General features: G+C 47.9%; 1 protein-coding gene across 5 annotated transcripts in view; it reads right to left on the reverse strand.

Moving 5' to 3' along the window:
• Positions 1 to 2625: 2625 nt before the first annotated feature.
• The window catches only part of igf2bp2a (insulin-like growth factor 2 mRNA binding protein 2a), a 240792-nt gene continuing 230529 nt past the window's right edge, over positions 2626 to 12888 (reverse strand). For 3 of the 5 annotated variants that reach the window (XM_068036191.1, XM_068036189.1, XM_068036194.1), the window contains one exon: positions 2720 to 3190. In XM_068036191.1, the coding sequence (XP_067892292.1) occupies positions 3095 to 3190 (96 nt within the window). In that variant the 3' untranslated portion in view covers positions 2720 to 3094. Of the gene's footprint in view, positions 3191 to 12888 lie in introns of all 5 variants that reach the window. The other 2 variants (XM_068036190.1, XR_010975418.1) reach the window with 2 other exon arrangements.

A 12888-nucleotide genomic window follows, 5' to 3' on the forward strand; every position in this document is an offset into this window, starting at 1 on the left:
CTGAAAGCTAACATGCAGGTGCAGCAAGCAATTAAGAAGGCAAATGGTATGTTGGCCTTCATTCCAAGAGGATTTGAGTTTTGGAGTAAAGATGTCTTACTGCAATTATATAGAGCCTTGGTGAGACCGCACCTGGAGTGCTGTGTGCAGTTTTGGTCGCCTTACCTGAGGAAAGATATACTTGCCATAGAGGGAGTGCAACAAAGCCTAATTCCTGGGATGGAGAGATTGTCCTATAAGGAAAGATTAAATAGACTGGGCCTTTATTCTCTGGAGTTTAGAAGAATGAGAGGTGATCTCATTCAAACATACAAAATTTTTACAGGGTTCGACAGGGTATTTATTTATTTATTTAGAGATACAGCACTGAAACAGGCCCTTCGGCCCACCGAGTCTGTGCCGACCATCAACCACCCATTTATACTAATCCTACACTAATTCCATATTCCTACCACATCCCCACATGTCCCTATATTTCCCTACCACCTACCTATACTAGGGGCAATTTATAATGGGCAATTTACCTATCAACCTGCAAGTTTTTGGCTGTGGGAGGAAACCGGAGCACCCAGAAGAAACTCATGCAGACACAGGGAGAACTTGCAAACTCCACACAGGCAGTACCCAGAATTGAACCCGGGTCGCTGGAGCTGTGAGGCTGCGGTGCTAACCACTGCAGGAAAGATGATTCCCCGGGCTGGGCCGTCCAGAACCAGGGGACACAGAATAAGGGGCAGTCCATTTAGGACTGAGATGAGGAGGAATTTCTTCACTCGGGGGGGGGGGGGGGGGGGAATCTTTGGAATTCTCTGCCCCAGAGGGCTGCAGAGGCTCAGTCATTGAGTATGTTCAAGACTGAGATCAATAGATTTCTACAAATTAAAAACATCAAGGGATACGGGGATAGTGCCAGGAAAATGGTGTTGAAGCAGAAGATCAGCTATGATCTCAATGACTGGCGGAGTGGGCTCGAAGGGCTGAATGGCCTACTCCTGCTCCTATTTCTTATGCAATTATTGTCACTTACTTCTTGCTCATTCCCCCCCCCCCCTCCACAATGCCTGGACAGGTTGCAATCTTTGGGTATCTAAAATGAAGGGGCAAGGGTTAGGGTTGAGGTGAAGGGAGAGGGGAAATGAAGAAGTGCATGCTTACATCAGCAGCAGCTTCTCAATCAGGAGGGAGTTAAGAGACGAGGGAGGAGTGGGATGTGGAGGAGGAGGGGGATTAGGGCTGAGGATAACGTCACTGTCAATGAATTCAGCCCTGCCGCTGGCCACGACCTCAACAATGACCCTTCCGAAAATGGCCAGCACCATCTCCATGGGGGTTAGGGTATGCAGGCACCCCTGCCCCCCTCTGGTTAGTTCCGGCTGCCTCTGGCTGTGTGTCACCTTCCCCTGCAAGAGAGTGTGTCAGTGAGTGTGGTGCAACGTGTTTGGGTGATGTGGCTGTCATGGTTGAATAGCTAGCAGTGTGTGCGAGCCGAGATGTGTAGCAGTGCTAAATTTGTGTGAGGATGAGGTGAAGCTATGAACATTCGATATGAATCCTGATTGGTTGAAATTATTGGTAGGTGAGCAATGGAGGGCATGTGGTGATTTGAGAGGCGCCTGAGGCTCGTGGTGCAGTTAGTAGGATATGACATTTAAAGATGCATTCACTGACCTTAACCACTCGTTATTAAACTTCTTGAGGCACTGCATCCGGGCCCTAGGGGCTAAACTTGTGGCACTGACCTGTGTGGCCATCACTGCCTTCTCATCATATGCCTGTCCCAATGAGGGACCTCGCCAACTGTATTTAGTTATTGTATTTTGAAAAGGTCCGGAACAAGGATAGTGAGGAAGAGTGTCGGGAGAGAAAACATCAGGAAAAAGATTCAACATTGCTAACACAGCATTTCTTCACATGCAGAGACCCCATGCCGAACCTGCTCCACATTTGCTGTTACGCTCTGGTTATTTCAACTGACAGAAAAATAATTCACGAACGAGAAGTCACTCCTCTGTGTGCCCACCTTCCCCTCTCTCTGTGTGCCCACCTTCCCTTTCTCTCTCTGCGCCCACCTTCCCCTCTCTCTCTCTGCGCCCACCTTCCCCTCTCTCTCTCTGCGCCCACCTTCCCCTCTCTCTCTGCGCCCACCTTCCTCCTCTCTCTCTCTGCGCCCACCTTCCCTCTCTCTCTTTACATGCCCACCTTCACTCATCTGCGCCCACCATCCTCCCCTTCTCTCCCCTCTCTGCACCCACCTTCCCCCTCTCTCTCTCGGCGCCCACCTTCCCCCTCTCTCTCTCTCTGCGCCCACCTTCCCCCTCTCTCTCTCTGCGCCCACCTTCTCCCTCTCTCTCTCTGCGCCCACCTTCCTCCTCTCTCTCTCTGCGCCCACCTTCCTCCTCTCTCTCTCTGCGCCCACCTTCCTCCTCTCTCTCTCTGCGCCCACCTTCCTCCTCTCTCTCTCTGCGCCCACCTTCCCCCTCTCTCTCTGCGCCCACCTTCCCCCTCTCTCTTTACATGCCCACCTTCACCCATCTGCGCCCACCATCCTCCCCTTCTCTCCCCTCTCTGCGCCCACCTTCTGAGCTCTCAGTCCAACTTTCAAAAAAATAAACTTTTGACAAGCAATTATTTCTGGCCTCAAAGATATGATTTAATCTCTCAGGGAAAAAAAAAAGCAAAACGAAATGCAACAAAAAAAATGCACATGTTATCTACATAGCAGTGTTAAACCAGAACTAGTTTCAATTTTATTATAAAAAAAAACCCTATTCACACTACCACGGCCCAAGTGCCTGCTCGATTTCCTCAACCGTCTACAATTCAGCCTAGGTTACCCAACGAAAAGGATCAGAGTAATGCGAGAGAGATTCTTCAGACAGACTGTGGGCGGACTGCCGGCAGTCACTGCTTCCTCCAAACAAATCTCCCGCCGCTATCTGCAGAGCCACAGCCTTTGGTTGGGAAACATCCTTTTTTTTTTGTTTCATTTGTCTGTCGTTTCTTTGGTTCATTCCCGGCCTGTCGATCTCGTGTCCACGTGTCGGAAGGGCTACGTTCGTCGGCTGTTGCTCGCGTCCTCAGCTCTGCCTTTGCTTCACTTACTGCGCTGTAAACTTGTGGCCCCCGCCTGCTGCTTCTGTTCCTGCTGCTTGACCTGTTGCACGATCTCTCGAATCTTGCGCTGTGCTGTCTGCAGGGAGGGGAGGAGACACAGAACAGTGCATCAGACGCAAAGCAACAGCCCTCACAGCGACCAAAACAACACATTGCAGCAGCTTATTCGGGAGCAGAGAGTGCGAGCGAGTGATCAGCTGGGAAGGTCAGTTTCAAAGTAAACTTAATTTCCTTTTGTTTTCGGCGGAGACCAGGGGGCTGCTGGGTAAGTAAAACCCTATATATTTGGGCCGTTTCTGAACCCGAGACACTACACGGGTAGTGTCTCCCACCTGCCCTCCTCCTCTAACCAAAAAAAAAAGGACTCGGTGGTGTGTAGATAAGGTAAGGCTTTTTCTATTTCTCTTTTTTTTTTATCGTGTGATTGGTAAAAACTTTTCGTTCCTTTTTCATTTAACTAAGTTAAGCTTAAGATTAAAAATGGCAGGAGATCTCAGACCCGTGTCATGCTCCTCTTGCTCAATGTGGGAGCTCAGGGACACGGCTGATGTCCCTGACTCCTTCACGTGCAGGAAGTATGTCCAGCTGCAGCTCTTGTTAGACCGCATGACGGCTCTGGAGCTGCGGATGGACTCACTTTGGAGCATCCGCGATGCTGAGGAGGTCGTCGATAGCACGTTTAGCGAATTGGTCACACCGCAGATTAGGATTGCTGAGGGAGAAAGGGAATGGGTGACCAAAAGGCAGAGAAAGAGCAGGAAGGCAGCGCAGGAGTCCCCTGAGGTCATCTCCCTCCAAAACAAGTATAACATTTTGGATACTGTTGAGGGACATGGCTCACCAGGGGAAGGCAGCAGTAGCCAGGTTCATGGCACCGTGGCTGGCTCTGCTGTTCGGAAGGGCGGGAAAAAGAGTGGAAGGGCTACAGTCATCGGGGATTCGATTGTAAGGGGAGTAGATAGGCGGTTCTGTGGTCGAAAACGAGACTCCCGAATGGTATGTTGCCTCCCAGGTGCACGGGTCAGGGATGTCTCAGATCGGCTGCAGAACATTCTGAAGGGGGAGGGTGAACAGCCAGTTGTCGTTGTGCACATAGGCACCAATGATATAGGTAAAAAACGGGATGAGGTCCTACAAGCAGAATTTAGGGAGTTAGGAGCCAAGTTAAAAAGTAGGACCTCAGAGGTAGTAATCTCAGGATTGCTATCAGTGCCACGTGATAGTCAGAGTAGAAATGAAAGAATAGTCAGGATGAATGCGTGGCTTGAGAGATGGTGCAGGAGGGAGGGGTTCAGATTTTTGGGACATTGGGACCGGTTCTGGGGGAGGTGGGACTATTACAAATTGGACGGTCTACACCTGCGCCGGACTGGAACCAATGTCCTTGGGGGTGCTTTTGCTAACGCTGTTGGGGAGGGTTTAAACTAATGTGGCAGGGGGATGGGAATCAAATGAGGAGGTCAGTGGACAGTAAGGAGGTAGTAACTAAAGCCTGTAAGGAACTAGATAATGAAGTCAGCGTGACTAAGGGGAAGAGTAGACAGGGAGCAGATGATGAACGCAAAGGGAGTGGTGGTCTGAGGTGCATTTGTTTTAATGCAAGAAGTGTAGTAGGTAAGGCAGATGAACTTAGGGCTTGGATTAGTACCTGGGAGTATGATGTTATTGCTATTACTGAGACTTGGTTGAGGGAAGGGCATGATTGGCAACTAAATATCCCAGGATATCGATGCTTCAGGCGGGATAGAGAGGGTGGTAAAAGGGGTGGAGGAGTTGCATTACTGGTCAAAGAGGATATCACAGCTGTGCTGAAGGAGGGCACGATGGAGGACTCGAGCAGTGAGGCAATATGGGCAGAACTCAGAAATAGAAAGGGTGCGGTAACAATGTTGGGGCTGTACTACAGGCCTCCCAACAGCGAGCGTGAGATAGAGGTACAAATATGTAAACAGATTATGGAAAGATGTAGGAGCAACAGGGTGGTGGTGATAGGAGATTTTAATTTTCCCAACATTGACTGGGATTCACTTAGTGTTACAGGTCTAGATGGAGCAGAATTTGTCAGGAGCATCCAGGAGGGTTTTCTAGAGCAGTATGTAAATAGTCCAATTCGGGAAGGGGCCATACTGGACCTGGTGTTGGGGAATGAGCCCGGCCAGGTGGTTGAAGTTTCAGTCGGGGACTACTTTGGGAATAGTGATCACAATTCCGTAAGCTTTAAAATGCTCATGGACAAAGATGACAGTGGTCCTAAAGGAAGAGTGCTCAATTGGGGGAAGGCCAACTATACCAAAATTCGGCAGGAGCTGGGGAATGTAGATTGGGAGCAGCTGTTTGAAGGTAAATCCACATTTGATATGTGGGAGGCTTTTAAAGAGAGGTTGATTAGCGTGCAGGAGAGACATGTTCCTGTGAAAATGAGGGATAGAAATGGCAAGATTAGGGAACCATGGATGACAGGTGAAATTGTGAGACTAGCTAAGAGGAAAAAGGAAGCATACATAAGGTCTAGGCAGCTGAAGAAAGACGAAGCTTTGAAAGAATATCGGGAATGTAGGACCAATCTGAAACGAAGAATTAAGAGGGCTAAAAGGGGTCATGAAATATCTTTAGCAAACAGGGTTAAGGAAAATCCCAAAGCCTTTTATTCATATATAAGGAGCAAGAGGGTAACTAGAGAAAGGATTGGCCCACTCAAGGACAAAGGAGGAAAGTTATGCGTGGAGTCAGAGAAAATGGGTGAGATTCTAAATGAGTACTTTGCATCGGTATTCACCGAGGAGAGGGACATGACGGATGTTGAGGTTAGGGACAGATTTGATCACTCTAGGTCAAGTCGGCATAAGGAGGGAGGAAGTGTTGGGTATTCTAAAAGGCATTAAGGTGGACAAGTCCCCAGGTCCGGATGGAATCTATCCCAGGTTACTGAGGGAAGCGAGAGAGGAAATAGCTGGGGCCTTAACAGATATCTTTGCAGCATCCTTAAACACGGGTGAGGTCCCGGAGGACTGGAGAATTGCTAATGTTGTCCCCTTGTTTAAGAAGGGTAGCAGGGATAATCCTGGTAATTATAGACCGGTGAGCCTGACGTCAGTGGTAGGGAAACTGCTGGAGAAGATACTGAGGGATAGGATCTATTCCCATTTGGAAGAAAATGGGCTTATCAGTGATAGGCAACATGGTTTTGTGCAGGGAAGGTCATGTCTTACCAACTTAATAGAATTCTTTGAGGAAGTGACAAAGTTGATTGATGAGGGAAGGGCTATAGATGTCGTATACATGGACTTCAGTAAGGCGTTTGATAAGGTTCCCCATGGTAGGCTGATGGAGAAAGTGAAGGCGCATGGGGTCCAGGGTGTACTAGCTAGATGGATAAAGAACTGGCTGGGCAACAGGGGACAGAGAGTAGCAGTGGAAGGGAGTTTCTCAAAATGGAGACGTTTGACCAGTGGTGTTCCACAGGGATCCGTGCTGGGACCACTATTGTTTGTGATATACATTAATGATTTGGAGGAAAGTATAGGTGGTCTGATTAGCAAGTTTGCAGACGACACTAAGATTGGTGGAGTAGCAGATAGTGAAGGGGACTTTCAGAGAATACAGCAGAATATAGATAGATTGGAGATTTGGGCAGAGAAATGGCAGATGGAGTTCAATCAGGGCAAATGCGAGGTGATGCATTTTGGAAGATCCAATTCAAGAGCGAACTATACAGTAAATGGAAAAGTCCTGGGGGAAATTGATGTGCCGAGAGATTTGGGTGTTCAGGTCCATTGTTCCCTGAAGGTGGCAACGCAGGTCAATAGAGTGGTCAAGAAGGCATACGGCATGCTTTCCTTCATCGGACGGGGCATTGAGTACAAGAGTTGGCAGGTCATGTTACAGTTGTATAGGACTTTGGTTCGGCCACATTTGGAATACTGCGTGCAGTTCTGGTCGCCACATTACCAAAAGGATGTGGATGCTTTGGAGAGGGTGCAGAGGAGGTTCACCAGGATGTTGCCTGGTATGGAGGGCGCTAGCTATGAAGAGAGGTTGAGTAGATTAGGATTATTTTCATTAGAAAGATGGAGGTTGAGGGGGGACCTGATTGAGGTGTACAAAATCATGAGAGGTATAGACAGGTTGGATAGCAAGAAGCTTTTTCCCAGAGTGGGGGATTCAATTACAAGGGGTCACGAGTTCAAAGTGAAAGGGGAAAAGTTTAGCGGGGATATGCGTGGAAAGTTCTTTACGCAGAGGGTGGTGGGTGCCTGGAACGCGTTGCCAGCGGAGGTGGTAGACGCGGGCACGATAGCGTCTTTTAAGATGTATCTAGACAGATACATGAATGGGCAGGAAGTAAAGAGTTACAGACCCTTAGAAAATAGGCGTCATGTTTAGATAGAGGATCTGGATCGGCGCAGGCTTGGAGGGCCGAAGGGCCTGTTCCTGTGCTGTAATTTTCTTTGTTCTTTGTACTTGCGTTAAAATCCAGAGCGGGGGGAGGGGGGGGGGGGGGGGGGGGAGGTGGTGCAAGATCCTCAGCCGCCCACTGCTGCTCAGAGTCTGATGTGAAAATGGACAATCTCGAGCGTGTGGTTCCCTGCCCCCCCTCCTCCCCTATTTGGCACTAAATTAGCCATCTCGTTCGGACCAGGCCACAGGGCGGCTGGCATGGGAAATGCAAAAAGTGCTGCAGCCAGGGAACTTCACTCATTGGAGCAGGAGGAGCCCATTCAGCCCCTTGAGGCTGATCTGTATCCTAACCCCATCTACCTGCCTTGTCTCCATATCCCTGCAAACTCTTCCCGAACAGCAATTCATCAATCATGAGTTTAGAAATTTTCAACTGACCGCACCCCCACCAACCTTTTTAGGGGAGACAGTCCCAGATATCCACTACCCCTTGCGTGAAGAAGTGCTTCCTGACATAGAATCGGAGAAAGTTTGCGGCACAGAAAGAGGCCACTTGGCCCATTGCGTCTGCGCCAGCCGAGAAACGTGCTACCCAGCCTAATCCCACCTTCCAGCATTTGGTCCGTAGCCCTGCAGCTTACGGCCCTTGAGGTACATATCCAGACTCCTTTTAAATGAGGTGAGGGTCTCTGCCTCAACTACCCTTTCAGACAGTGAGTTCCAGATGCCCCCCCACCACCCTCATCTCCCCTCTAATCCTTCTACCAACCACTTTAAATCTCTGCCCCTAAGTCACCGACCTCTCTGCTCAGGTAAATAGGCCCTTCCCACCCACTCTATCCAGGCCCCTCACAATTTTGTACATCTCAATCAAATCTCCCCTCAGACATCAGCCCTGAATGGTCTGGCTGTAATGTTAAGGTTCTGCCCCCTTGTTCTGGACTCCTCCCACCACCAAAAGTAGCTCCCTCCGTCGCCCCCATCAAATCCTTTAACCATCTTAAACACCTCAATTAGATCGTTCCTTAATCTTCTGTATTGAAGTCCAATCGATGCAACCGGTGCTGGTTATTTATCCATTTCAGCCTTGCTATCATTCTGTCGAACCTGTGCTGCACCCGCTCTAAGGCCAGTTATATCCTTCCTGACGGGGTGGTCCCCGAGTGAACACAGTACTTGAGACAGTGTCAGACCAGAACTCTGCACAACAGTAACATCACTTCCCCCTCTATTCTAGTCCACTTGGGGTAAAGGCCAACATTCCAGTAGCCTTTTCCTGACTGTCTGTACCTGTCCACGAGCTTTTAGTGATTTCTACACCTGAAGCCCTGAATCTCTCCACTATTTCACAGTTTCCAGCTTCCATCCATTCAGAAAATACACAGATAGCTGTTATTTTAGACCTGACATTTACCCACATTGGGCTAACCTGTGGAAGCTGCAGTTGACTTAATCTCTCCATGTTCCTGGGCAACTTTCTGCTCCCCGTCTACATTAGTTACTGTGTCACCTCACTTGGTGGTGTCAGCACGTGTGGATAGACAGCTCCCTACCCCTTCATCCAAGTAAATTTATAAATATTGTGAAAAGCTGAGGCCCCAGGACAGATCATGGGGTGGTGGTGGGGGGAGGGGAAGTTGGAGGGGGGGGTGGAAAACGCCTTCATTCACATCCTGCCAACTGGAGTTTGTTCCCGTTATTCCCCACTCTCTGGCTCCAAGCTCCGAAACAATTCCCTATCCTCTGTACCTAAACCGTGCAGTACAAGGTCGGGGAATGTTTTATACTGGGTGCCTATAATGGACTGTGTTTCACTCCCTGGCACGAACATCGCTCTCCTTAACAAGCAGAAAAAAATGAGGGCAAAAGCAACATTGTTGTGTTCTTATCAGTAGGGAAGATAGATGTGGAGCTCGAGAGAGTCAGAGGTGTGTAGGGGTGACTGCCCGGAGAGCAGACGCCCTGAAACAAGTGCCTGAAGCACATGAAGAATAAAGTGGGATACATTTGACAGATCAACTTACACAAATAAGATACAGAAAGAAACACACAGAATGTAAACGGTCATGCGGGGCCTATGATTTTTGCTCACAGGGCAGTGGAGCAGGGCAGCAGTACACGCCCACAGATCCAGAAGTGGATGGACTGGTTTCGGAAGCAGCCACTGCTACCCCAGTCATTCGGGCTTCCTTGAGGCCTGCACTGCAGGGTCAGCTTGGAGTAGATGCTCAAGACACTGCAATGCTTCACTGTCGGACTGCCCGTCTTCCAAATGAGGTCCTGACACACACACACACACACAGACACACACACTGTACCCCCAGGACTTACCACACAGTGTAAACACACACACACTGTACCCCCAGGACTGACCTTCACACAGTTTAAATACTCACACACACACTGTACCCCCAGGACTGACCGTCACACAGTTTAAATACTCACACACACACTGTACCCCCAGGACTGACCGTCACACAATGTAAATATTGTGTAATGAGGTAGGATTAATAAGAGATCTCGTAGTTAAGGATCCTTTAGGGGCAAGTGATCATAACATGATAGAATTTCAAATTCAGTTTCAGGGTGAGCAACTCGGGTCTCACACCAGTGTCTTCAGCTTAAACAAGGGCAATTACAGAGGTATGAAGAAAGAGTTGTCTAAAGTGGGCTGGGAAGATAGACTACAGGGGAAGGTCAGTAGATGAACAGTGGCAGACCTTTAAGCAGATATTTCACAACACTCAGCAAACATTTCTTCCAGTCAGAAGGAAGGACTCAAAGAAAACAATGAACCACCCGTGGATAACAAAGGAAGTTAAGGAGAGTATCAAATCAAAACAAAGGCGTTCAATGCAGCGAAAACGAGTGGTAGGTCAGAGGATTAGGAATTTTTTAGAAACCAGCAGCAGACAACTAAAAAACTAATAAAGTGGGAGAAAATTGATGAGAGTAAATTGGCAAGAAATATAAAAACAAACAGTAAGAGCTTCTACGGGTATATTAAAAGGAAGAGAGTAGCTAAAGTAAGTGTGGGATCCTTAGAGGATGAGACTGGGGAATTAATAACAGGGAACAGGGAAATGGCAGATAATTTAAACCAATATTTTGCATCGGTCTTCACAGTGGAGGACACTATAAACATCCCAACCATATTAGATGAGCAAGGTGTAAATGGGAGGGAGGAACTTGTAACAATCTCTATCACGAGGGAAAAGGTGCTGGACAAACTGACGGGACTAAAGGCAGACAAGTCGCCAGGATGTGATGGCCTGCATCCAAGGGCTTTAAAAGAAGTGACTACAGAGACAGTGGAGGCATTGGAGGGAAAGGAGAGAGGTAGAAAGCAGGAAACTACAGACCAGTTAGCTTATCAGTCATTGGGAAAATGCTAGAGTCCATTATTAAGGAAGAAATAGCAGGATATTTAGAGAAACATAATGCAATCAAACAGCGTCAACATGGTTTTACGAAAGGGAAATCATGTTTGACAAATGCATTAGAATTCTTTGAGGATATAACAAGCAGAGTGAATAAAGGGGAAACAGTAGATGTTGTGTATTTGGATTTTAAGAAGGTGTTTGATAAGATGCCACACAGAAGGTTATTGCACAAAATAGGAGCTCAGGGTACTGGGGGTAACGTGTCGGCGTGGATTGAGGATTGGCTAACACACAGAAGGCAGAGAGTCGGGATCAATGGGTCTTTTTCAGGTTGGAAAGCCGTAACTAGCGGGGTGCCACAAGGATTGGTCCTAGGGCCTCAGCTATTTACTATCTACATTAATGACTTAGAGGAAGGGACAGAGTCTAGTGTATCCAAATTTGCTGACGATACAAAAATAGGTGGGAAGGCATGTAATGATGAGGACACAAAAAATCTGCAAAGGGATATACATAGGTTAAAAACTTGGCAGATGGTGTTCAATGTGGGGAAGTGTGAGGTAATCCACTTTGGTAGGAAGAATAAAAAGGCAGATTATTATTTAGATAGGTTAATTGGCCATTATAAATTGCCCCTAGTATAGGTAGGTGGTAGGAAAATATAGGGACAGGTGGGGATGTGGTAGGGATATGGGATTAGTATAAATGGGTGGTTGATGGTCGGCACAGACTCGGTGGGCCAAAGGGCCTGTTTCAGTGCTGTATCTCTAAAAAAAAATCTAAGATGGAGAAAGACTATAAAATACTGCAATACAGAGGGATCTGGGTGTTCTTGTGCAGGAAACACAAAAGGTTAGCATGCAGGTGCAGCAAGTAATTAGGAAGGCAAATGGAATTTTGACCTTTATTGCTCAGGGGTTAGAGTTTAAAAATAGGGAAGTCTTGTTACAACTGTACAGGGTGTTGGTGAGGCCACACCTGGAGTACTGCGTACAGTTTTGGTCCCCGTATTAAAGGAAGGATATACTAGCATTGGAGGCAGTTCAGAAAAGGTTCATTAGGCTGATTGTTGGGATGAAGGGGCTGTCTTAACAAGAACAGCTGAACAGATTAGGCCTTTATTCATTGGAGTTTAGAAGAATGAGAGGTGCTCTTATAGAAACATATAAGATTCTAGGGGGGTTGACAGGGTAGATGTTGAGAAGATGTTTCCACTAGTGGGGGAATCTCAAACTAGGGGACATAATTACAGAATAAGGGGGCACGCATTTAAAACTGAGATGCGAAGGAATTTCTTCTCTCAGAGGGTGGTGAATCTCTGGAATTCTCTACCTCAGAGAGTTGTGGACGCTAGGTCACTAATTGTATTTAAGGAGGAGGTAGATAGATTTTTGAAATCTCGGGGAGTTGAGGGTTAGGCAGAGCAGGCCCGAAAGGAGAGTTGAGGCCTGTGACAGATCAGCCATGATCTTATTGAACGGCTGGGCAGGCTTGAGGGGCTGAATGGCCTACTCCTGCTCCAATATCTTATGTTCTTATGTAAACACACACACTGTACCCCCAGGACTGACTGTCACACAGTGTAAACACAGACACACACACACACACACAGTATCCCCAGAACTGACCGTCACACAGTGTAAACACACACTGTACCCCATGGGACTGACCGTCACACAGTGTAATAACACACACACACACTGTACCCCCAGGACTGACTGTCACACAGTGTAAACACAGACACACACACACACACACAGTATCCCCAGAACTGACCGTCACACAGTGTAAACACACACTGTACCCCATGGGACTGACCGTCACACAGTGTAATAACACACACACACACTGTACCCCCAGGACTGACTGTCACACAGTGTAAACACAGACACACACACACACACACAGTATCCCCAGAACTGACCGTCACACAGTGTAAACACACACTGTACCCCATGGGACTGACCGTCACACAGTGTAATAACACACACAC

Source organism: Heterodontus francisci, chromosome 7 (assembly GCF_036365525.1).
Source record: "Heterodontus francisci isolate sHetFra1 chromosome 7, sHetFra1.hap1, whole genome shotgun sequence".
Classification (NCBI taxonomy): Eukaryota; Metazoa; Chordata; class Chondrichthyes; order Heterodontiformes; family Heterodontidae; genus Heterodontus; species Heterodontus francisci.